The sequence below is a fragment of the Myodes glareolus genome, chromosome 3 (genome assembly GCF_982192425.1).
Source record: "Myodes glareolus chromosome 3, mMyoGla1.1, whole genome shotgun sequence".
Classification (NCBI taxonomy): domain Eukaryota; kingdom Metazoa; phylum Chordata; class Mammalia; order Rodentia; family Cricetidae; genus Myodes; species Myodes glareolus.
In genome coordinates this window covers 117,186,514-117,213,920 of record NC_142028.1, presented here as the reverse complement: position 1 = coordinate 117,213,920, position 27,407 = coordinate 117,186,514, and the positions used below count along the sequence as shown (strand labels likewise).

The window sequence follows — 27,407 nt, the reverse complement described above, 5'->3', positions numbered from 1 at the left end:
TTTTGTTTTGTTTTTTGAGACAGAGTTTCTCTGTAGCTTTGGAACCTTTCCTGGAACTTGTTCTGAAGACCAGGCTAACCTTGAACTCACAAAGATTTGCCTACCACCACCTCCTGAGTGTTGGGATTAAAGGCATGCACCTCTATTGCCTGGCTCCATATCTCATTTTTAAAATTTATTTTGGTCCACTTATTTCCCCTGGGGTGAAACTTTCTTAAAGATTGGGATTCAATCAGCTCTTCACTATGTACCCTCAGCATTACAACCGTACCAGGCGCTCAAAAAAAAAAAAAAGGCTTGAAAAATACGTGCATAATAAAAGAACCTTCTATGTCTAAGCTGGGTTTGTTTGATTTTACTATTTACAAAAATTCTCATTGCCTGTTCTTTTTTTAAAATTATATTTTAGTAAAAATAAAGGATAATTCTACCACAGGGGCATATACATACACAAACACAGAATGTCTGAATACATGGATAAATACATAGATTTCTTAACCTGTGAATCTGTGTATATAATCGTGGAGGAGAAGAAATCAAGCTATAGAAGGTATTTCTTTTGTTATCAATGGAAATAAGAGTCCTACCTAGAGTTGCACTTGTATTCCCTTGAAATTCATTCTTGCAGAGTCTCATGAGGAAGCTGGACTTCCCCACGGCAGCATCTCCAGCAAGCACAATCTTGTATGCCTTCTGAGACGTCGGTTTACAGTTATTATCCGCCATGTCTGCCTAGAGGGAAATAGCCACATAGGTGATGACAGGAGTCAGTGTTCGTCTAAGTAACATGCCATGAAGAGAGTGGTCTCAGTAGCTACGTACTTGAGGTGAAAGAGCTGAGATGGGTTTTCTGGAGGAGCTAACAGTGCTGCCTTCACCAACAGATCCTTGTGGCTTCCAGTGTAACACAGAGGCCACGCTTTCAGAATCAAAAGCTTCTTCATCTCTTATATCAGGAACCTATCAAAAAATCAATAATGAAAAACCATGTCTCTCATATATACATCACAGACCAAGGAAACATAAAACTGCCGCTGAGTCTTCTTGACGTCCTCTTCAAGACAAAACTTTGGGAATTCCTCCTTAGTTTCATACGGGAAAAAGATCCATTCTAATGACTAAACTTCCTGTCCATGACCTTAACAACACAGGTTATATGCTGTTACTAAAACATATTAGAAAATTTTCATCAAAGGAAGTCATCAGAGTGTTATGGTTTCTGGCTTACATCTGTATCGGATGCATCACCCTCAAGGCTCTCCTGTGTTTCATGCAAACTCTGGAATCCTCTCTGGTGCTTGTAGTCTGCCTCAGAGTCACACTCATTGGAGTCTCTCAGAGTAGACAAACCACTGTCAAAACAACTCTCAGACAGGCTGTCAACTTCATAATTCATCTTCTGCAGAGGATCACAGAGAGCCAAAGAGTCACAATCCTCATCTGCATATGAAGAATGGAATGACCTTGTGACAAAAAAGGAGACAGCTTTACCAAGGAGTTCAAGATGTACAGAGCACAAAGGGACAGACTGACAACATTTTCCCTTGCCAGGAGATACAGGGTGTTCCCTTAGCATTGAAGAGGAAGTACAAAGAGCAGTCAGTTCATTCTGTGCAATACTCTATGAGGACAAAATCCTTCATATATACTTAAAATACACAAAAATTCTTTTAAATTAGCTGATTTATTTCCTGATACAAAGAATGAGTACCCTAGATACAAATACTATCTTATACTATTTTAATAAAATATCCCTAGAATACAAGAGTTTTTTTATTTTTACTATAATTCAGTTAAGCCATAATTGGAAAAGTTTATCTACTTCTAGACATTTCTTATAATTCTTTTCTATTTGTTAGTCCCTTTGTTTGTTTGTTTGTTTTGTTTGTTTTCAAAATGGAGTGTTAGGTAATTTTTCCTTTGGGGTAATTAGGCAAGGCCTATTCTCATTCAAAATTCCAATGACAAAACAAATTTCAATCTCACCTAAGTTCACTCTGGAAAACCAATGAGTTTATTGTGTTTAGTTAATGAGCATGGATGAGGCTTAACTGGCAGGAGTGTGAGTGAGCCCTGGAAAGTCTCACTCAATGTGGAGGATGACTTCTCCACAGTTGCACAAATAAAGCCCCCTTTCTTAGTCATTCCCATTCTATATGTACTCTAACCCCTCCCTCAAGACTTTAAGGTTGTGTGCAATTAGGCCAAAACACATACAACTGATTGGGGGACAATGACAGAATACTCAGGTGAAGGTCCTGTGACCCTCCTTCTATTTTGGCCCCTTCCTTCTATGATGAAAAGTCAACAGTCAAAATCCCAAGCCTAAAGATTTTTTTCACACGCAGAGCTTTATATTAGCATAAAAAGGAAAAGCACCCTGTTAACTTTGTATATCACTAACCCCCAGGAAGGAAGATCTGCACAGGCCACAGTGGTTTCTAGTTGTGTTCAGAATGAGAAGTAGATGAAGCTTTTCTTGCCTCTCTGAAGTCCTGATGATATGATGAAGACACTGTCTCTTAGAACAAACTGAAAAGGACCTCTTACTCCATTATCAGAGCCTCATTTGTGGCATCGTTCATTCAAGAATGAATTATGAGATTTCTGAAGAGTTTATCTTTTATGCTTTCCTCTAAATCTTACTGAGAACTATAAAATGCTCTTAACTATTAGTCCAGAAAAAGTGGCATCAAATCTGCACATTTTAAAAATATGTATTATTAGTAAGAGCAAATGTCAGCTACTTATACATGAATAAGCCACATTTTATAAATTTAATGAATCAGCAAATAAAAATCAGTGCCAAAGCTGGACGGTAATGGCACCTGCCTTTAATCCCAGCGTTTGGAAGGCAGAAACAGGTGTATCTCTGTGAGTTCGAGGTCAGCAAGTTCTACAGAGGGACAGGTACCAAAACAACAGAGAAAACTTGCCTCAAGCCAAAAAAAAAAAAAAAAAAATCAGGACCATAGGACCATGTTTTTACACAGATAGTCATCTGTAGTGAGAGACTTTCCCACTGGAGGGAAGAGCATCCTCTACCACCAGGTGTAGTAGAGCAGTGAGGAACGTTCCCAGAGGCAGCAAGAGCATCAGCTACCACCAGGTGTGGGGGGAGCACTACCACCAGGTGTGGGGGAGCACTACTGGTCATCACCAACCTAAAATTTGAGCAGCTATTGCTTGGCTGTCACAATATTGGGTCTGATGACAATCCACACAGGAAGAGAGAATGGAGAGCATCATTAAAGGAGGGAGTAGATCATCAACTGTGCTTTGATTGGATTTTCAAGTGACACAGTTGTTTGAGATACCTCCTATTCCTGTAAGTAAGCCTTATAAACTCACTGGCTTATCAAACTGGACTAGTATAGAACTGTATCTTTAGTCTTTCCTTAATGTCCACATATCCCCAAGAAAAAGCCAAACAATATCAAGATAGTAAGAACAGACTTATTTATACTGGAAGTACTCCCCCCACATACAAAAGGGGATAAACCTGAGTTAGAAATCTTCAAACACATAGGAAAATGTAATATACTCTTTTTCTTTTGTTTTTTTAAACACTTTGATATACCACAAACTTAACTTTCTTTTAGTTAGCAATGTTGGACATGTGCACCCATGTACACACAAGCACACACATATCTTATCACTGCTTATTATTTGACCTTTTAACAGTCAAGTTAAATTCTAATTTTTAGGATATTTCAGCAGATCTGTTAATATTTAGTAACTCATAAATCTAGATGCATGTTTTCCTTTTTACTTGTTTTCAATAATAAACATTGACAGATCATGACAAAAGGCTCACAGCAAACACTACCCATAATGCAATTGAGTTAGGCAATGGTGTGTATGCATACAATAGCTCAAAACATCTTGAGAAAATAACTTCTGTCTATGAAATATGTTTACTTACTGTTTCACCTCTTTGACATTTGTGAACGCAAATATAAGATCATAATAAATACAAAACATTGCTTAAATATATTTCTCTATTTTAATTCAGCTCTAAGATAATTTTTCTTAGTTTCAACACAATCTACAACTCAGATAATAAAAAAATCAGGTGCTACATACCTATCATAGGCCAGTGGTTGAGAAGAATGGTGATTAAATTTGGGACTGCTTCTAGAAATTGTATTTCCTGGTGATATGTTGTTCATACGCTGCAATAACAAGTGGTTGTGTAGTATGTAGACATTTTCTATACCACAGACACATGCGTTTATGCAAATCCACACAATTTAACTCCCAATACAAATAAAATTTATGACTGAACATGAGCAAATATAAACATGAAAAAATCATTTGGAAAGTTTCATCAAAGATAACACACATGGTTTCTCTTTCTCATCAATTTTAGTTTTTACACAGCTCTGCTGCACTTTCCACAAGACTCTGATAGCTACTCAGATACATGAGGATCCCATAACATCAGCTTTCCCAGATTTGTCTTTTTTGGAAGCATCATCTTGTTGAGTAATTGTTCTGCATTCTAATATGACACTAGATCCTTCTGCCTAAAGCTGAGTCACAAAAGTTGGATAAGAGGCTTCATTGCAAATGTAATCTAGAGAAACTTGTTTCTGACTGGAAGGTTTAAAATCCAGAACCTAAAGCCATCATTCTCTCTAGAGTCTGCCATGGGGAACATACGTGAGCAAGTCAGAGGCATAGCTGCCCCTTTTGACTGGAAACATTTTTTTTCTTATGTCTACACGATTTCTCACTTTTTCTTATACTTTGCTGTCCTTCTAATTAGTTCTTATATTATTTAACCCTACACGGCTAAAATTACATATTCAGCATCTTTCTCTAGCTTCTTAGCATGTATAAGAGTTTGGTAAACAACATTGCATTTATTTCTACCTTTGGGTAGAACGTATTTTTAATTTAGAAAACTTATCTTTTTACTTCATGTCAAGGGGGTCTCATATGTAGTTATTCCAAAATATCATGTGGTTTTCTTCCACAAAACACTTATCAAGAGAAAGAACTGAATATCTTGTGAGATGCTATCACATACCAAAGATCTGTTGAGCTTGCTGTAAGTGTTTTCCAGTGCACTCCTGAGGCCATCATTACTGTCATGCAGCTTCCGGTTAGCTGTTCTATACAGGAAAGAAGTCAACAAACAAAAACAGGAAGCACTGGGGATCAATGTTCCCACTCAGTTTGAGGCAGTGACATTCAGAATGCACAGACAATGCTGTGCTTTTTGTTAGCTTCTGTTTCCCTTTGAGCCCCAGAAACAGAGTCAGAGACAGACACAAATTGCAATGATTGAATTGATTAGTTCTCTTTCCTGAAGATCTGGGAGAATTTTAAGAATAAATTTGCTGGACTGTGGCACTCACTTTAGATAATTTCACTCCTTTAGATAATTTCTGTGTCTACAGGATTAACGTAGGTCTCTGCTCTCCAGTCCACACAGCTCAGCCGCAGGAACTGATGCAGCATGCTATATCCTACATCATATCCTCTTTACACCCTGATGGGATTTCTGTATCAATCATATACTTGGTTATTGACCTCAGATGTATTGTGGAGTAAATACGAACTTAAGTAATTCCTTCACGGGATATCATGAAAGTTATTTGACATCTGCTTCCCTAGGCTAAAAACTAAGGACCACAGAGTCCCTGTCCCATAGAGTATCTAATTTTCCTGTTCATAGCCACTTCATCCTTCATTTCTCAGCTCTGTAATCACTTCCACCAAAAGTTCTTTAATGACCTTCCATAGTTCTCCATGGGGAGCATGTACTTTTCCTTTTTTATACTTCTCTCATTTGTTGATATATATCATAGTCGTTTCTATGAGTAATCAACTTCTGTCTTCCTCTTCTTTACTAGACTCATAAGGAGAGAGGTTTTTTTTCCTGCTACTCACTAATCTTTCCTCAGTTCCAGGAGTATCTCACCCATGAAAGCTGTTAACTGAGAAATCTACTGAATGAGCTAACAAGTGAATGAATTAATAAGACTATATAAAAAGTGACTTCTAAAGTTTCCACAACAGAGAGATAAGAACATTAAAAACTGTAAATATTTGTCCAGGCCCACATATTATTTCATTTAGTTAACTGAAAATCAAAGAATACACTGCATAAGTGAAACAAATTGGGGAATATCAAGGTTTCTTGAAAAAGATCCTCAGAAGATATAATTACTACAACTTAGTTGTGAAGTTGATAGATTAGGATAGAATTTATTTGGAAATGGATTTTTAATAAATAAAAAATAATAAAACATATATCTGTAGTAAGTAAATTGAAAGACTAAACACTATCCTATGGCCCCGTTCATGTGAGGACCTGAGAGAGCTCTCGAGATATGAAGTAGAGAACCATGAGGGTGAAGGCTGCATTCCTCACAAAGGAATAAGACAGATGTATGACACACTTTCCCAGCCTGGAGGGACCTTGACAACTAGACTGCACTGGAGTGATTTAGTTAGAGGCAAGTGAATCAGAAATTGAAGTGGACATGCCAAATGTACTGCAGTGAGAAGAAACAGTGACCTGAACACTGGACATGTCAATTCATGTGACAAATGGCACATGTTTTATTAACAAACAATAGCTAAAATGCAATGAGCATTTTATATGAGAACTTACTGGAGGATTTCAATTTGCCTCTCAAGACTACTCCGATCTTCTGTGTACTCTCGGATTATTTCCAGATCCCTGTAAAATTGTATGTAATGTTTCGTGAGGAGAGAACAGACAGCATGTGTGAGAATATGGCACAACCTCATCACTAGCTTCCTATGTTTATGAGCTACCAAGCCTCATCTGGAGAAACCTGTCGTTCACTGTCAAGCAAGCATATAGGAATCAAAGTTTTTTAGCCAAAATTTCTGGGCCCTTTCGGAATTTCTATAAAGTAACTTATTCACTTTTAGTGTGTTTTAAAAGGTTGTTTGCTATTCAAAGAATTTTTTTTCTAACGGTCTGATCATTTTTCCCCACGCCAGTCTTCCTTCTCTATTACGTTGTTTCTCTAATTTTCCCTTAATTACAACATTTACAAAACTTTCTTTCTCCCATCAGTTAACTGAAGATAATAAAGATTCCTAAAAGATAGGGTAGCCTGTGGATGAAGGCATAAACATTAATAAGGTGCCAACAATACTCTTGGTAGATGGCAAAGCTACTTCCTTCAGTGATACTGCTTTTACTGGGTCCTATTCAATGGCCCAACACAAGCTGATCTTTCCTCCTATAATCACTGCCTGATTTTCCTTAACACAGGCGGAAACAGGGCAGTTACCCAGCCCTCATGTTGCTAATGGTATTATTGCTGGTCCTCAGTGCACGCTGCTGAAATTTTGGTCTTGGCTTTCCTAACTGAACTTGAAATTTTTAAACGGTGGTGGCATATGTCTCCTTTATTTTATTTATGCTGAACTCACAGCTCATTATTTCTAAGGATCTAGACAGAATATATCCAATAAAAGTTATACCATTTAATACTACAACACGTTAATTCTGAGTGAAGTTTGAAAATAGATAAAATGTTCCCCCCAAATGCCCAAATTTATTCTCTGCATATGCACACAACTGTACCTCTCATGTAAGAATGCCTGACTTTAATTATGTGAGGTTCTAAGTTATTAATACCGATTCCTCAAATCCAATGTCCTGAATAATTAATAATCTCATTCTTATGTGTTAGGCCATCATTCCTATCTGACAGTAGTTTTAACAGAAAATTGTTTTTACATAGTATTTTCTTCCCACAACCAATGAAACCAAACATTTTAAAACCCTACACTGTCCTAAGATGCAAATAAATCAAATGGGAACTCTTTTAAAAATATTAAGCACACACACGTACACACAGAGAGAGATACACACATGAGAAAATCTGTCAGTAAAGGTACTATCTATAGAAATATATATGTATAATTTTTACCAGTGTTAATGAATAACCCTCTATTATGAATAGTTTCATACCGTTCAGAATTCAGACTCTGGTCAACATAATCGCTTTTCAAAGCATCTAATTCACTCTGAAGAAAGGCTACATTCGTCTGTGCTTCCAAAAGATCTTTCTTGAGTTTCTGATTTTCCTAAAGAAAATGAACCACAACGGGCATTAGTCTCAGGGTTTCTTGCTCCTAGAAACACAAAGCAGTTCATACCATAACTCCACAAAAATAAATCTCCTACCTCCCCTATGTTCTTCACATCTTCCTGTTCAAAGAACCAATTATATACTCAAATATTGTACATTAGCAAAGTTTAAGGTTGTTTTTCATTTTGTACTTGACATCTGCCCAAAACTATAATAAACAAGGACTGATAATCATGTTATTGGAAAATTAAACAAGACAAAATATCTGAACACCTTTCTAAAATTAGTTACACTGGTTGCTTTTAATAATAAAAACTTTCATCTAATTTGTTAAAATGTAATTAACAACAGACATGCATAGCTATAAATCTTTACATTTCCCTTTAAAAAAGAAATCACTGGACACTTGCAGTTCAAATAGCTGATTGTGCACATAGATAGTCTATTTTTCCATTCCAGAAAAAAACCATGAATATGAAATTACAAAGGAAACAAACCATTTACAGTTAAAGGTATAGATGAGGGGAATCATATATAGTCAAGTGACTTAAACATATTACTAGGAATTGAAAACTAGATGATGCCCCCCCTCCCAAAGAAGTGAGTCTGGAAAGAGAGTTGGTAATATCTGGGGTATAATTTAAGAGTTTATCCTCCACCATAGAGCTTTTTCTCCCAGTTTCCAGGTTTAGAAGTGGCATGAAACCATTTAAGAAGAAGCCAAGTAGGTGTTCCTTAGGTCAGTTAGAGTGCTGTCCTTGGAAGTGATCTTTCAAAGTCAGTTGCTGTTTCCTGTTTACCCTTCTGGATCATATTCCAGCATTCTACCAAGAAGTCCACAGCAAAGCTAAGCTCTTGAATCCCTACAACTGTGAGATAAATAAAGCCCTTTATAAAAGTTAACCTGCCTCCATATTTAATTATGCCACTAAAATGCACCAAGGCAACATTCTAAAAACAAATGCCTAGGAGATCCTGCAGTAGAAACCAAAAATGCCAAGTGGCCCAGTCACACACCTGAAAGCAGAATGAGAAGTGGAGCTAGGGGGTTGGAAAGGTGGCTCAGGAATAAAGGATGCTTGTTGCTCTTTCAGAGAACCTAAGCACACCAGCAGGCAGAATGAGAAGTGGAGCTAGGGGCCTGGAAAGGTGGTTCAGGAATAAAAGATACTTGCTGCTCTTCCATGGGATCTGGGTTCTAGTCCCATAACCCACATAATGACTTACAGCCATAAGTAACTCCAGTTCCAGGGGATCAGAATCCCTCTTTTGCCCTTTATGGATAACAGGCACATATATGGTACTGAGCCTGGTACATCCAAACAAAGCACCCATATACATAAAGTAAAAATAAATAAATAGTTTAAAAAAGGGGGGCAGGCAAAATAAATTAAAACAAACTGGCAATGGTAGCAATTTTCTCTAATCCCAACACTGAGGAGGTGGAGACAACTGAATCTCTGTGTCATTTAGACAAACTTTCAAGGAAGTGTGTATATACATGTCTGTGTCTGTCTGTCCACCAGTCTGTCTGCCTCCAATAAACAAAGGCATAGTGACCAACTCTTGTTTATAATAATTTGGTAACAAATGCCATATATAAAGGTAGGAATGATTTTAAGAATTTAATTTTTTAAAACGTAAATAATAAACAATAGTTGAATCAATAATTGATTCTTTGAAAAAGAAGGCTTGAGGAACAGGGAAAGATAAGAGTGTGAGAGTTATGTTATGTACTACTTCATTTTCCCCAGAAACAAGAAGTACTGAGTCTAATGACATTCAAGGTTCACTTATTCAAGAAAATATTAGTTATAATGAAGAAAAAATCATCTATATATGTGTGTGTACAGAAAGATTAAAACAATCCCATAAAATGTGTCATTTCATAACCTCCAAAATTAATACTTTCAAGAAAAATAATTTTACAGTAGTCATGACATCACAAAGATGGCTGAGTATTTTTGTACTGCCTAGTTTTCCAACAACTTTACACAAGCCAGAGTTAATGGATTTGGCTCTAGGCAAGCCTGTCAGACATTTTCTTAATTGGTATGAAACAGCAGAGCCCATTGTGGGTAGACTTACTCTTGTCTCTCCATATATATATATATATATATATATATATATATATATATATATATATATATATATACATACATATAAATATGTGTGTGTGTGTGTGTATATGTATAGAAAAATAAAGAAAGAAAAAAGAAAAAAATTCAGACTGAAAAACACAGAGGCAGCAATCCAGTAAGCAGTACTCCCCTTTGACCTCTGCATCAGATTCTGCCTCCAGGTGTCTGGCCTGCTTGAGTTCCTACCCTCAATGCTTTTGATAAGCTGTTATATAGAGCAGTTGTGAAATAAACCATTCCCATGTCACTTTTTGTCATGGTATTTCATTACAGCAATAATAATCCTAAGAGGTCTTTTAAAACAAGAAACCAAGAACAGAATCAGAAAATCCAAGAAAGCAGGCAATTCTTCATGAAAGTCAATCCCAACATGAAGGCAACGACGATGCAGCAATCAAGATAAGCTGAGACTGTGAGGATAGGAAAATTCCCTCCTAAGTGGGATAAAGAGAACTGACAAGATGGAAAGCTATGAAATCCCAGTTCAAGAGACAGAGTAAGTAAAATGCTTTTAATATTTGAAAGTAATCTAAAATAAAACCAAAGCAGAGGTAATTGTTACTGATTTTTGGAACGGAGAAAGCAAATAGAAATGGGAACATATAGAAGAGACCAGAAAGACAAACTGAAGGCAAGAGAAATCACACATGCAAAAGCAGGGATGCTTCTAAAAGTATGGGGTTAATCACGATAAGATAGCACTCAGCACCTTGCGTGCATTACATTAAATACATAAATTTAAAAAAAAACAAAACTAGTCATAAGAGGTATTTGATTGCACCCCCTCATAATATAGTTACTCAAATATATTTCAAAGATTTCCTGTAATTATAGTATCAGTTTCTCATTAAGCTTTTATTCCAGAATCACAGAAAAAATAAATACCATGAATATGTGCATGTTGTCTGTGTTGGTTCATTTTGTGTCAACTTTATAAAAGTTAGAGTCATTAGGAAAGAGGAAATCTCAACTGAGGAAACACCTCCACAAGACCAAACTATAGGCAAATCTGTTGGGCATTTTCTTGATTAATGATTGATGTGGATGGGACCTGTGCGTGGTAACATCCCTGGGCAGGTGGTCCTAAGTTTTATAAGAAAGTAAGCCATGGGCATAAACCGGTAAACAGTGTTCTTGCTTGGCTTTTGTTTTTCTTCTTCCATTGGCTTTTCCTGGTGATGGACTGTTATTTGACAGTTATAAGATAGAATACACTTCCTCTTCAAGTAGTTTTTGGGTGTGGTTCTTCATCTTTCTTTCAGAAAAGCAACTAAGACAGTATCTAACAGGAAATAAATTTAATTCAGTGAAGAATGATTCTTACCATTGTTAAATCATAAATTTGTTTCTTTAATGCTGTGACATCTTGCTTTTGACTTATGTGTCTCGATTGTTCTTCAAGCTGAAAGAGTAAACAAAACTTAGGAATTTTTGAAAAGTCATTTAGAACAATTTTGGTGAAGACTAGAGATATTCCTGGATATGAACATGGGAATTCTAGCAGTTTTCAATCTTTAACATTTTATGACTACAGATCAATAAATGATACAACATCTATATCATTTAAACATTTGTTTTAAATAATGCAAACAATTGCAGAGGAACTTTTATTATTAAATGCATTTTTTAAAAACACTTTTAAATGTAAAATGTTTTTTTTAAACACTTCTAAAATGTAAAAGTCAGTTTTGAAACAACTCCATAAGAAAACACCCAATCCTTGCTTTCCTTATTTACTAAAAGAATGTGGGCATTCTCTTTCATCCTGTATGAGTAAAACTTTCTGTTTCACTTTGTAACAGTCTTACCTTCTGTTAGAGTGTATGAATTATTTTATTATGTTTTGAGATAATCTCATATTACCCAAGATGACCTCAATTTTGATTAGTTGCTGAGGCTACTTTTAAACTCTTGACAATTCTACCTCCCAGTTTCTAGAAATACAGATGAATGCTAGAAACAATGTTCACTACCATAATCAGCTAGAAATAAAAACAATAAGAGGAATGTTAATGTCAGACTCTTGTGTTTTATTAATAGTGAACTGAAGAAATATTTACAAAAATTATTGATATCACTGACGTCTAAGCACATAAACCTGATGTGAAGATAAATATGCACAGAAAGAAAATGAACTATACATGTGCATACATGAAGTCTGCTTCCTGTTTGATACATTCATATCAGAGATTAAAAATATCTAATAAAAACTTTCCCCTGAGTCAGCTGTGGTGGTATATAATTGAAGCTAGAAGGAAAAGACAAGAAGATCATAATTCTAGGGTTACACAATAAATTCAAGGTCAACCTAAAAAATAGATCAAGACTATGTCTCAAAAAGAAATGTCAAAAAAAGGCTCAAAGTACAATATTTTCTTAGCATGTGTAAGACCTTATGTTCAAACTCTAGTAGTGCAAATCAAAACAAAAAGGCCTGATCATGAAGAAGTAACATCCCAGGTCTGTGAAGGTTTGTTTGCAAGTGTCCCTAAACAGAGGGATTCTGCACTAGCCAAAATATTTCCCAGATTCCATCATGCTCATGCACTTTAACTACGAGCATTCTCCATCTTGCCAGAAGCCATCATGAGACAGGACTTCCATGTGACTGTGACAATGAATATTAACTAGGTTTCTTGTCTGGTGAAGACTGTCTGCTCTTCTAGGCATTGCTTTCTGCCGAATTGCTTTCTTTTCATAAACCCTTTTGAGCTGATTCTATTACAGGACAGAAGGTAGATATGGTTTCAGCCTTCTACATGTGGATATCCAGATATACTTAGCACCACTTGCTAAGAAAGGTTGTTGATTCTCCAATTATGAGAGTCAGGTGGTTGTTGCTTTGTGGATCTATGTTTAGGTACTTTAGTCCACTGATCTGTGTGTTCAATATGCCACTTTTGTGTTGTTTTTTATTATTATGCTTGTATAATATAACTTGAACTTAAAATTGGTTATAATGATAGGTCTATTAAAAGGAGAGATGCATTATGACTTCACAGAAGAAAATTCTGAAGGAAAATACCTAAGACTCTCAGAATCTGTTGTTCAAAAATAATGGTATTATAATAATCTTTAAAGTATATTTTTTAATTTTTTTAGAGCCTTTAATATTTTCGCCTATAAATATTTTTACTGTTTTATACAGCAAACATATTTGATGGGCATGAAGTCTAGAACAGACAAGAAAGAAAGACTCCATTGCTCACTGGCTCTATAATTTTGAGTAGGTCATTCTCCCTCCCTGAAACTTAGTCCTCATTTAATATGGTCATCAAAAATGAGTTCATATTTAGCATTTTCAAATTATGGGAATGATCTTAGTAAATTAGAGTCAATAAAATACCAATTACTATGGTTAAACATGATTAAAAACATGCTTTAAATGAGAAATCAAGGACTGAAAATATTAGAAAGATACATCTACACGCTATAAGGAAAAATTGATATAATTTCAATGAGGACTGAGGCCTCATCATTCTCACTTATGATATCTCACTGTTCAAACCTCATCACATGTTATATCAGGTCATATTTTTGACATCCATCCTTGCAATGTAAAGACCAGGGAACTTATAGAAATAAATAAAAGTAATGACTAAAAGACTCAGTGGTAAGCTGATTCATCATTCTGGAATCTATTCATAGTATAATCGTCTAGTTATTATTTTAAAATACATATAAGATAATAATGACTTGATGGCATTATAGAACACTCCTATATGATTCTCAGTCACTTCAGAGATTGACATGATCGTAGGTGACAATGACAAACTTAAATGTAACATAACTTTACTGAACTGCTAGTGATGTTTATGTTATGGGCAGTCTCACCTGGGGTGCCACATGTTACTAGGAAAGTTGGGCTCCCTTCTTGAGAGTCTTAGTCTCAAAATCAAATAAATTTAATGAGAGACTCAAAAGAAAACAAAAGGACAAATTTACTAAAATTTAAAAGGAAAACCTTAGCCAGGCAAGCTTTAATCTTTGTAGCTATCCATGGGAGGAAGATGTTGAAAAAGAAGACATGCCCTTTAAGTTTAGACTGGCATATTCAGCAATGTAGGTCAGCCACAATGCAGACAAGTGTCACATGAGGAAAAAGTGCTGGGGAGGAATTGAGACTACATTGGGAAAAGCATGCCTTGAACAGAAATGGAAAAAAAAAGTTACATTTTTCTGAATAATTAAAAAAAGCTGACAGAAAAAAAGGAAGCTCCATAAATGTCACTGGATAAGCAACTGCATAGAATGTAGAGTTCCTGGGAAGGTTGACTCCAGTATCTTACTAAATGACTAATTATTCCTCCGACCTCTTTATCATGGCTTTGGGTGAATCTACTTTTCTTAAGTGTGATCCCTTAAAACAGGAGACTATCTGGTTCAATTGGATTAACTCTTTTGTTTTGGGTAGCCTCAAAAGTTAGGTTTCTACACAGATTAAATAGATTGTGTGCTCTTGACCAGAAGAAAATGACTTTCCCTTAATGGCCTCCAATACTACTGAAATATTTAATTTTCACATCTGTTTACTTAAGTTATTTCGACTACTATGAAAACAACCACATGTAAGATGTGAACTTAATTTTGACATAGAACCATCTTATAATGACAGGTCAGTGTTTATTTCTGTTCATGGATATGTAAATCTGATAGCATGATGTCAATAACACTACAAGTATCTGCACCCCAGAAGCCGGTAAGTGTTACAAAACTCCCCTGTTCCACTGCCGCACTCCAGTCACTTATTAACAAGTGCAAGCAAATCTTAGAGTACAAACAACCTGTTCATTGGAACCAAGAGAGGGAATACCAGTACTCAAAGACACTTTTGCTCATGTTTCCACAAATTTTTCTTACTTTTCAATAATCAGGTTATTATTAGACCAAAAACTTTCTACTTAAAAAAAATTATTTCACTTAATATTTACTAAGTATCTGCTATGCACCTTGAAGTAAGCTAAGAACAAGAACACAGAAACACCTGACATAGGCTATTCTCTTTCAATTAGGAAAACTCTTTTCTCTGGATACAGGGAACTCACTCATAGCACTTAGTGAATGAAAATGAAAGAAATGTGTTTGATGAACTGTTTAAGGATAAGACATTTTATTATTCCATGTTATAAGTCAAATGACCCAATAACTAGAAGAAATAGAGGACCTTTAAAAATAAGAGTCTCTCAAGGAGTTGAACTGACTCAGCAAAGTCACTATTTCTTCTGCTTCAAATCTAAATGTTTTTCATTTTCAATTGGATTAACTCTTTTGTTTTGGGTAGCAAGATATCAAAGATGTTTCTAGAATGTCTCTATGCCATATACATACCTTTTTTAACTTTTTAATGGTCACCTGTAGGTCTCCAACTTCTGTTTCATACTGACGTCTGAGGTCACTGAGGGCTTCCTCTGCTTTGCGTTTTTCCTACAGGAGAAATGAAAGACATCATTTAGATAATTTCTGTCTCTTAAACACTCTTCAAACAACCAACGATATGAAGCATTTCATATTGAGCTAACCTGACAAAAATGCTCTGAAATTGTAAGGGTGAGAATAGATGAGAGAAGGACATCAGGACATTTTAGGTGTGCAGGAGTGTTGGATTTGAAACCTACAGAAATGGAAGAACTGCAGAATGTCAAAAGTTGCACATCATCCTGAAGTGCAGTCTCTAAGACTATGAAACTGTGATAATACCACAACACAGCAGTGAATCAGTCAACCATTTCTGTCAGAAGCTATAACACAGCTATGGGATCTAGTGAACACATACATCCTATGACGGCTCAGGACTCAGGAAGGCATAACCAGTGACCAGTTGTCCTATCATTTTCATTTTACCGAATTCAAATCATCATTATAAATGTCTATGCAGACTGTGATAAGCTGGGAGGTTTCCTTAACAGGGGTACACTCTGAAAAATGTTATTAGGTGATTTTGTCCTTGAGTCAACATGATGAAATGCACTTACACCAGGTAAGGTGGCTACAACATCCTCAGGCATTGATGATGGGCCCACTGTAATACATGAAGTGGAGACATGTACTCAGCACATGACTGTGTGTTGCACACTCTGATGTGTTCCCATTAAATTCTCTGTAGAAACAGTGACTAAAAGGCACACCAAGAGGGCGCAGGCACTGCTATGCAAGACATCTCTACTAAGGTAGAAGAAGGAATGGGCTTAGGGAAGAGAGTCTCAGATTAATTTAGAAAAGAAGATGCTAGTATAAGACTGGAAACTTTCCAGACTGCAGGCTACATGCTAGAAAACATAGTGTATGAAAAAGTTGATTAAGATATAAGGGATCTATAAAAGGCAACAACAATCTCCCCCTTAGGAACAGGACTTTTACACTACAGATCCATTAGCTGCCTTTCTCTGCTCTCAAAAGCAGTCTGAGTCCCCTTGCTGTCTGTCCTTTATGACAAAGAACTGACAGGTAAGCACCTGAAGGAACAGAAGAAATGTAACCTTGTCATTCACATTTTCCCACTCAGAGTGTACTTGCAAGACAAAGCTGACCTTGCACTTCCTCCCCTTGAGGCTGCAAGACAAGTTTATGGTCTTTGGCCAACAGGTCAGACTAGATTACAAATTGTTGGGAATAAAATAAGAAATTCAAGACTCTAATGACAACAAAGCAGTTTTCAATAATATACAATTCTGGAGAAAGAGAAATAACATAGAAAAAGACAAAAAATAGCAGTTGTGCTGATTTGGCTCACCAAATCAGTATAGTGATTTTTTAAAGTCCCCAGATGATGAGAAATTCATGTCCTCTTCTCACATAAGCCATGACTTACCTCCTTACCAAATTCACCATCTTAAATAGTTTAAGGCACAAAGCTTACTCTGAAGAAGAATTTGGAGCTTGAGACTGTCCTTTTATGATCTTAGACTCAGTCCCTTAAAAGACTATGTGTAACTTTGCAACTCTTAGAGTTTTGTTATGAACAAGTGCAACTGGACAGCTAAGGGTAAGAGGACTCATGTCTTCCCACTAATCAAAACTCTGTTCAACTCTAAGTGTACCCCATACTTAAAATGGACTAAACAATTTATTTCTTTCAAGTTCTTCTTTTTTTCTCTTTTACTATTATTGGTCCTCTTTTCATATTGTTTTAATTATTTTATTGGTGTCATTAATTCATTGGCAAGAGAGGTTAATCCTTGAAGGTGTTGGTGATTGTCTTACCAGGAGCTGTACTGTTGCTAATCAAGGCATAACCTCTTCCACAAAGTATTACACAAATATCTCCTTCTCTGTTCATGTATTAAGTATGAGTCTATTCTCCAAAACCATTTAGTTGAAGATATTCCTTTAAGGTCAGCCCTGGCATACTCAATAAATCCTTGTTAATTATAACAAATCGCCATTTCTGTACACATTCTTGTCTACTGCTTAGCATTAGACTATAGCCAATTTAAATTCAGTAGATACTTTGTTGCTAGCATTAATTTGGATCTATCCTGCTAGCTGTTATATAGTCAACATAGGTAATCCAGATATTGGGGCTGGAGAGATGGCTCAGAAGTTAAGAACACTGGCTGCTTTTGCAGAGGACCTGAGTTTGGTTCCTACTAACCACGCAAGAGCTTACAACCATTTGTACTTCCAGTTCCAGGGGATTTCATGCTCTCCTCTGACCACCATGAATATAAGGCATGCACACAGTGCATAGAAATACATGCAAGCAAGACATTTACACACATAAAATAAAACTAAATAAAACTTTTTAAACATCTTTGCACAGGAATTAGCTTCCCAAAGCAAAAGCGAATTGAAGTTAAGAGTAAAGGACTACTGAACCAATATGAAGATCCTAAAGAAGTCAAAGTCAAGTGGTGTCTTGAGTAAAAGTTCACTTGTCTAGAATGCAACTAAAAATCAGCTCAGTAGACAATGAGGGCCCCTTGGTTACTTCAGACACCCAGGTTAATGGTATAGACTCAAAAAACAAAGAGTCAAAAGAAGACACATTCAAAAACTGAAAAACATATATATATATATATATACCTAAGAAAGTATTTTTAAAATGTTCAATATCCTTAAAAATCAGGAAAATGTGGTTTAGAACAACTTCTGAGATTTTATTAGACCCCAGTTATAATGGGTAGGAAAAGGAAACAACCTAAATGTGCTTCAGTTGAGGAATGGATAGTGAATATGTGGTTCATATACATGATGGAATACTAGTCAACTGTAATAAAAAGTGAAATTATGAAATGTGTAGGCAAGTGGTTGGAAGTAGAGAAGATTAAATTGAGAGAGGTAGCCCAGACATAAAATGAGAAATGTGAATGCTCTTTCATCTGTGGTTCTGACATCCAAATCTTCAGGTGTGAATATTTAACCTGAAATAATCATAAAAACTAGGAAAGTAAAAATGTACCAAGAGGGCAGGAGTTGACATTAGAGAGGGGAATAGCAGTCTACAAGTGACTCAAATAAGAAAATGGGGAAAAAAAGTGGTAAAAAGTTTAATTGAAGAATATAAAGAAAGTCAATACAGTATGGAACAGGGGCAAAATAACACTACATCTTTTGAGGGGAAAACATAAGGAAACATTTTTTATTTATCAATATTCTTTATCAAAAGTACATATAATATAAATGTACACACACATACATATATATATATACATATATATATATATACACACACACTTAAGTCTTCAATATGTCACTTGGACTGACAATGCACTCCTCAAGAGCCATAGATTAACAAAATTACCAATACCAGAAATGAAAAACCCTCTTTTAAGTCAAAGGAGTCCAAGAGACTTCAAAAACAATATTGACTATTTTGTTGCCCTTGGTTGACTCCCAAAATTTTTTATCAGTCCCTGTTGCTAAAGATGTCATACTCTTTTCACAGAGCACTAACCAAAAAAAAAAAATCAGCTTTCATAGGTCTAGGAAAGACTATAGAAGCTGACAAGGGGGAAAAGTAACAAAAAGCCCTATTCAGTTGAATGCTTACCATACCACAACAATGACCAGCATGGCATGAAGTCTCTAAGAGTGGCTCACATATATTGGTGATAACCAAAGGTTGTATAATTGTATATGAGGGCTACTCAACAGTAGGAAAGTTATGTTTTGTACTCAAGACTTCTCATACTACCCTAGACTAGTGAGGTCATGGACCTTAGAGGAGAATCTACTCCTACCACTTTACTAAACCAGAATAATAAGTAACTGTATTCTAAATACTCATCCTCATAGCCAAAAATAAGTAAGTGTAGCTACTACTTCCCCCCACACCCTAAGCCTATACACACATATCAAAGAAGCATCTCTTGGAAGCTGAAGACCAGTAACGAAAGCTACAACTGATCAAAATACTGAGAACAATTGGTTGTGGGGTGCCTGGTCACAATGGATACTCATAAAACACAACTCATGAATGTACAGCTCAGGGATCATCACAAAAAAGGGAGAAAAAATATTGTAAAACGAGAAGACTAGTAAATCTGCCGAGAAAGTGTATATCCCAGAGAGACAGGTAAGCTACATCCATTGATATCTCAACACCATCATGACCTAAACAATACTGCACAAGGGAGACAAAACAAAACAAAACAAAACAAAACAAAACAAAACTGCTAAGGAATAATGAAATGATGAAGAAGAGAATTAGAGTCCTCAGGAATGAGACCATGATAACTTTAAATGTTTATCTAATACAAAGTGGTCAGCCCACAATGGATTTGGTCAGTACAAATGAGAGTTGGTTATAGTGTAGCATGTGCATATGAGAACAACATGATCAATGAATGGAAGAACAGATTAAACCATGATAGAAGGTTTTAAAGGAATGTTAAAAATGGATTTTTTTGTTTCTAAACACAAGAGGATTGTGTCATAAAAAGGAAAAAAAATCATTTGCACCAACCCTGGGCCATGTACCCTGAACCAGCTATCAGTTAAATATGACATCCATAGGGTTCTTACACTTGTTATTAAGAGACAGGACAAACAAACCTGCTACTGTAGACTCTTCCATACATATATTTCATCTTTTAAAAGTTTAAATGGAGTCACCCTATAAAGGGTAACAAAGTGACAATGCCCCTATAAGCCAGCACATACTAGTAAATAGAAACCCCAGTTTCAAGAATGAATCGCCTCTTTTGAGTTCCTGGCCAGTGGAGTCCACTAGACCCCATGAATGTTACATACTATTACCACTGCTCTCGGTTACACCCCAGAATTTGATGGTAAGACCTTGCTGCTAAAGACAGTGCATATTTGAGCTATGAAACAGACAAATCAAATAAGTACTGACCCAGGAACTTCAACTCTATCAGCTCTCTTTCACAGTATGCAAGGTTCTAACAGAGCCAAAAAGTAATCATCAGTTCACCCAGATGGGAACCCTGTGAGCTACAATAACAATTGGCCCAGCAAGTATTTGGGTAGCTTAAACTGGACAAACACAGGATTAAAAGAAAACAGGGTAATATCACGTAGTTGGGTGGGTAGAGAAAGGCCAGTAGATCTGGGAGGAGCTGAGGAGTTGTGCATTTAATCAAAAGCAAGTGTATGAAATTCTCTAAGAATTAATAAAAATATTTTTTAAAGATAACAAAGATGCCCAAATGGAACTTTGTGTGTGATAAAGACAAGTAAGATAAATTATCTGAAAGGAAACAAAGAAGGCACAGAAAAGGATAGTAACAGCCATGGTAGGACCTACCAAAGGCCACACTTCTCAGTACTTTACATACGTCATCATGATTAATCCTCCTTGAGGCTGGCAGGTGGCAGGGCAAAGACTCACAGGAGAGATTACTTTACGAGTGCCATCTGGCCATGGTAAGAGCCAAGTCAGGACATAGACTTTTATCTGCTTGATGCCAGCACTGGGACTTGCACTTTAATTGCCTCTCAGCACCAAAATAGAATTTTATATCCTAATATCATCCACACAAAGAAAATGTGTATATTTTCTGCTTTCAGCAAACATCAACAGAACAAAAAATTTTATACTGCAAAACAAACCTCCCCCCAAGGAAATGACTAAAGATATATAATTTTAACTTAAGAATCCCAATGATAATGAGATTTCATCACAAAATACCACAGCTAGGAGACAGGATTTTAAATTAACTTGAAATAGAGATTTAAAGTTGAGCAGTGAGAACAATATACAGGGAGATATTCAGCCATCTTCTCGCCAAGCCTGACTCCAGTCCTCCAATCCACGTCAAGCATTTCCAAGAGGCCTCTGACCTCCTACGCATGCCGCCACCTCTCCCACACACATGAGTCTTATGCTATACATACCAGTCATGGAGAGCTATATCCTCAGCTTACAATCTCTCTATCTCTTCAACTTTCTATTATAAAATACTTCTGGTTATAAAAATCATTTATGTGCCTCAAATTTAGAAGTTTGATATTTTGATATAGAATACTAAGTAGTAAAGTCTACTCTCCCCAAACTTTGACACCAAACAGAGCTCCACAATAAAAGGTGCTCCCTAAAGATCTGCCAAATGAATGAATGGTCAATCCACAAACTCACATCTTTCCGGGTCTCACTTTCCACTGCATGAATCCTCTGATCCATTTCCTCTTCCAACTCACTCAGCTGAATGGCTGCCTTGTCTTGGGCTCTGAAATTCAAAAAAAATTCATTGTGTACTTGGACTGAAAAATGTGAAGTGAAACCCCAAACTCATCAACTTTAGGCTTCACATTATACAGATGAGGTAATACTCTACACGATATTTTCCAATCCTCCTATATGACAAACTAAGTTTGCCAACATGACTAGTTAGGTATAAATGACATTAAACAACTGAAATAGAATAAATATTAGCCTGAGACAAACAATAGCTAAAGACAACAAATGTGACTGTCAGCAAATGTGCACTTCTTACTGTCACAACTGAATACAAACCTAAAAAAAGGATAATAGATGGTTAGCCATAATTTTAAATTCTATTACATAAACATAATCACATAGTTAAAGGCAGAAGAATTGATTTCAGCAATTGTTTCTAATCAGTCTCCTACAGTTCCAGAGATAAAAGTATCTGTTAGAAAAAGTATTTTGCTCTACCTAAGATATCATGTACTGGGACTCATGCCCCAAAGAGTGCATCTTCATTACTCTTTTGAAGACACAGGTCTGAGACATGGAAAAAATAGAAAGTCTGCTCTCAAGGTCTTTATCTGGCTTGGCTTCAGAGTCTGCCTGTCTCTCTAGAAGTTTCCTTCTTTGGTAAAATGGCTGAGGAGAAGACATGTTCTGGATTTCTCTGAATGGAATCATTAGATTTTAGCAGTTGACAACATAGGAAGGGAATGACCAACCAACAGACTGCTGTTTGACCCTGCAATTACTACCTGACATAACTTACCCTGTGTGGAATATTCTAGAAGATTCTGGACTGCAAAAGTTCAGGAAGTCCACTTGTATCATAGCATGCCTTCCAGTCCCTATGCCCCCACCCCCAGTCACAGAACAAGTACAAGAACCCGATGTGCCCTCAGAAAGGAAGCAGATTGATACCTCTTCACTGCAATAGCCAAGTTTTCCATTTCGGTGCTCTGGAGTTTGATCTCACGGAGAAAGTTTCTTATCACATGTTCATATGGCTGAATTAGTCTTGGCTCCACAAGATTGATGTTCTGGTACAGGGTACTAACTTGTTCTTTTCTGCCAAAAATATTAAAATTAAATGGTATCAGTTTGAAAGTAGAACAGAAAATATATAGGGATGAGAAAGGCAACTTAATAAAAAAACAAGAAGGGTTTTTAAATCTATGGGTTGATCTGGAATAGAGATAGCAGAGAAAGCAAAGAGCCTGTTGTGTTCTCCATGTCAGAAGACAGCAATCGGGAAAGCCAGTGCACGAGCAAGGAAAGGGACTTATAATGAAGGATTTTTCATTTTACTAGCTAAATCCTGAATAGTAAAAAACTTTACAGAAAAGTAAATTAGCTACCAAATTCTGTCTTTCTCCAATCCCTAACAACACGTGTTTTCATCTTTGAACTGAGAAGAGTAGAAATACCTATTATTTTGTGGTCTGTCAAAAGTACTTCAGGCAAACTCACATTTGTGGATACATTAACACATTTTCTTCTCCCAGTTCTTCGAACACTAAAAGTTTGGAGTTTTCTCATACCAAACAATTTTCTGTTTTCCAAACACAATTTAAATGTTCATTTTCTTATATTCAATTAATAATTACCAAAGGCACAAGCTCCCAGACTAAGGGTTCTAATCTACAATGTTGCCCCACTTTAGACACCAGGCAGCAGACCAAGTGATGCCTATCTTTCTAACTAATCAACTACAAAGCAACAAATCCCATGACTCACTCTCAGGCTTGATGGTATCTTAAAATGGCAAAATGGCTCATGAAACTCAGGAAAATATTTTACCTTCTTTTAAGAATTTATTTTAAAGAATAGCAAAACCGGAAGGGTATAAAGGGACCGCAGAATTTTCATACCTTGTCTGTGTCACTCATGCTGCCTACACTTGGATGTGCTCACAAATCCAGAAACTCCATAAGCACACTCGTATAACCATCGTCCAAGCTCAACTTTCATCTTTTTTAATTCCCAAGTCAGCAAGGAGGCCCAAGTTCCAACCCTCCAATAATACTTGCATATTTGTTTGTTTGTTTGACACTCAGCCTCCAGTCCAAAGAAATCTATGGTCTAGAGTTACCATCTATTTCATTACCTAATAGAAGAAAATAGATGTTTGGACAGTTAGTGGCATTCCAGTCTCAGAAAGCATCAGCTGATGACCTAAGTGGAACGGAGTGTAGCTTTCAAGTAAATCCCCCTTTATATCTTTCTAGAAACACATACTGTGCTGGTTAGTTTTATATCAAGATGATACCAGCTAGAGTCACTAGAGAGCAGGAGCCCTCAACTGAGAAAATGATTGGGTAAGATCAGACTGTAGGAAAACCTGTAGAGCCCTTTTTAGTGATTTGTGTGTGAGGGGGAGGGCCCAGCCCATTGAGGACTTAGCCTGGGAGATTTTGTCAACTTTCATGTGGGCCTGGGTTCTGTAAGAAAGCAGGCTGAGCAAGTCATAAAGAGCAAGCCAGTAAGCATCACCTCTCCATAACCTCTACATCAGCTCCCCCTCCACATTCCAACCCTGCTTGAGTTCCTGTCCTCACTGCTTTTGATGATAAATTGTTATATGGAACTGTTAGTGAAATAAACCCTTTCTTCCCTGAGTTGCCTTTGGTCATATTTAATCACAGCAATAGTAACCCTAACAAAAACACAATCTCTGTGTGGATTTAATAATCACTCGACTTTCTACCAGCACCAACATTTTTCTCAAAACATGGACTGTGTGCTGGTGTCCTTTGACATGGGTCATCCAGGACAATGAAATCTATACTTCCTTCTTATTGCACTACAGAGCAAGGTGTGTTGTAATTTTACATGATCTGTGGCTGTGAACGCAGATGAAAGTAGCAGGGATTTTTTTTTTTTAAAGGAAAGCTGAAAGATACACCAGGGATTTGAAAAATAGATTTCTTAGGTCTAAATAACTTACCACAACACCAGCATGAAAGAATTCTCAGTTTTCATCAGACTTAAAAATGCTATGGATAGACAGTATTCAAAAAACAAAAAAGCTATATCCTTTCATACACATTGCATTATGGAATAATCAACAGCAGAACTTGGTAATTTCTTATACTTGGTGGTCTTCCACTGTGATTTAGTAGTCACTTCCTCAACAGTGTGAAAGATCCACTGTTTCCAGACCCTATTATGGAGAGATTACTCTTGATGTGCACGTCTTGCACTGGAAATGCTACTGGGCAGGACAAACAACCAGGAAGCTCACAATCTTTCCACAGCCATACACAGCACCTATGTATGGACAACAGTGTGATGACCACAGATCATTCAAACACCCTGAACATAGATCACACCATCTTTTTCATTCATTTTGCCTAGAGTTTCTCAAGAACAGTCTGTTTTCATGGGGGTTTTTTTGATGTAATTATTTATTATTTTATGTATATGAGTGTTTTGCTCTGATGCATGTCTATGCACCTCATGCATGCCTGGTGCTCACAGGAGAAGAATTTTGTAAGTTAATGCAGGATGATCATGAGTTCAGTCAACGTCATTCTAGCTAAATTATAAATTATTATTATTATTATTATTATTATTATTATTATTACTTTAGTTAAAATTAAATAAAAGAAGGACAAGGATCAAAGGTTGATGGGAGATGGGCAGGAAGGGTGTGTCAGGTTACAGGCTCCCTCTCTAGACAGGTTTGAAAAGAAGGTTCAGTGACCTTACAGGTCTCATAGAGTTCACTTTTTCCTCAGGCAGCTGCAGACCATCTGCTCCAAGACCAAAGGCAAGCTTGCATTATTACTTTACTTTATCAGTGTCTTGTGACTTTTACATCTAGGCTGGGTTAAATGGTATGGAACTTAGTCACCTCCCCCACCTGCCCTTGAAATCCTGTGAGAGCAAGAAATCCCCTTTTGTTCTTTAGACCTGAAGATCTACCTTTCCCTTCAAGATCCCATTGCACTATCATTCTTCTTGTCTTTCAGAACCTAGGAGAAAATAAGGCTCTGTCCTTTCAGGATCCCATCAACACAATTTTGACAAGTGTCTCTCATAATGAAGCTCTTATCTGGACCTGAATGCTTGTCCATCCACTATAGACTGTAATTCCTCTAATAAAGCTTATCTATGGAGTAATTAATCTCAGCTTTCTTTCTACAAAGCCACCATTATCTACAACAAGCAGTAATACAGCAAGGTAGGAAGGCAAGCAGGAAGAATTAGAATAATTGTTCTTTGCTTTGAAAAAAAGTGGGGGGACTCTGCTACTGTACCACACAACCACATATTGTGATAATAGAAGAAGCAGAAAGTCTGGCTCTCCAATGGTGCCAGAAAGGAAGCAAAACTGCATCATATCTAATGAGTGATGTTAACGGCTGCAACCCATCAATCAAGAGAAGCTTCAGTTATGGTGTAGAAGAAGTGGTTCTCTTTATGCCTACTCACCATAACACAATTTATTGTGACTGAACTTGTGTACATCATCTATTGGAATGTTCACAACAACCTCAGAAGTATTTCTATTAACTCATTTTACAAATCAGATAGAGATAAATGTTTGTTATAAGAAAAATCATGGTCCCAATGCTCCAAATTCATGTATTGAAACTCTACCACCAGGAACTCAGACTCTAGCTAATTATGCTTGAGTCTTTAAAGAAGGAATTAAGTTACAAGGAAATCATTATGGTGAGTTCTAATCCATTTTTACTAGTAATATTACAGAATGAGGATATTTAAACAGTGGCATATATAAAGAAAGGAGCAGGTGAATATTTAAGAGAAGATGACAACTACAAGCCCAGGAAAAAGGCCCAGGACAAAACTAACCCTACTGTTTCCCTAGTGTCAGATTTCTAGAATCTATAATCATGAGAATTTCCTGCTGTTTAAACTAAATATGGTGCTTCATACTGCAAATGCCTGGACATCCCATAGAACCCAAGGACACAGAGAATAACGGCAAAATTGATATGCTATTTTGTTTTAGAGACCTCAAAATTAACCAACAATAGCTTACCCATTAGAGATCAGGACAAACACTGGTTGCAAAGACAATTCACATTATTAGAGAATAGTAAATCAACAACAAAAATCTTTTCTCTGAGGTCCTCCCAAGGAATTTCAAAGTGCAAGAGGACAATTCATGTCTTTACTTGTATCATTTACACTATTAAGGTACAAAATCTAAAAGTATACTTTGTGGTAGAAATCTGTCAGAGAAATCATTCCCCACAGTCCTTAAGAGTCCTTAAGTCCAGCTAAGTGCACAACAGTGAAGCATTCAGTTGCAGAAGTTTCAAGGGGTCGTTCCCTTTCTGTAAATGTCTAAAATGGGAACAAATTATAGTGATACGAATTCTCTTAGGTTGTTTTCTGATTCATGCTTTATATAAAGTTCTGAGAATAATTTATAGTGAAATATATACATAATTATTAAAAAATATATACCACTTGTAGGAAATGTGTATGCTACAAAATCAACTATTATATCAAAATGGCTTAAATCTTCATCTACCCTACTTTTTTATGTCAGGGACTTGTGAAAGGTGTACAAAGTCATGCATGGGTTCA

General features: G+C 36.4%; 1 protein-coding gene across 2 annotated transcripts in view; it reads right to left on the bottom strand.

Moving 5' to 3' along the window:
• Rasef (RAS and EF-hand domain containing) overlaps positions 1–27,407 on the bottom strand; it is a 75,494-nt gene that overhangs the window by 34,056 nt on the left and 14,031 nt on the right. The window contains exons 2-12 of one of the 2 annotated variants that reach the window (XM_048452968.3): positions 22,764–22,910; positions 21,771–21,861; positions 15,560–15,655; positions 11,556–11,633; positions 7,970–8,085; positions 6,629–6,697; positions 5,036–5,120; positions 4,087–4,175; positions 1,229–1,463; positions 823–960; positions 588–732 (exon numbers count right to left, since the gene is read on the bottom strand). In XM_048452968.3, coding sequence (XP_048308925.3) covers positions 588–732; positions 823–960; positions 1,229–1,463; positions 4,087–4,175; positions 5,036–5,120; positions 6,629–6,697; positions 7,970–8,085; positions 11,556–11,633; positions 15,560–15,655; positions 21,771–21,861; positions 22,764–22,910 — 1,289 coding nt within the window. The remainder of the gene's footprint in view (positions 1–587; positions 733–822; positions 961–1,228; positions 1,464–4,086; positions 4,176–5,035; positions 5,121–6,628; positions 6,698–7,969; positions 8,086–11,555; positions 11,634–15,559; positions 15,656–21,770; positions 21,862–22,763; positions 22,911–27,407) is intronic. The other variant, XM_085686136.2, reaches the window with a different exon arrangement.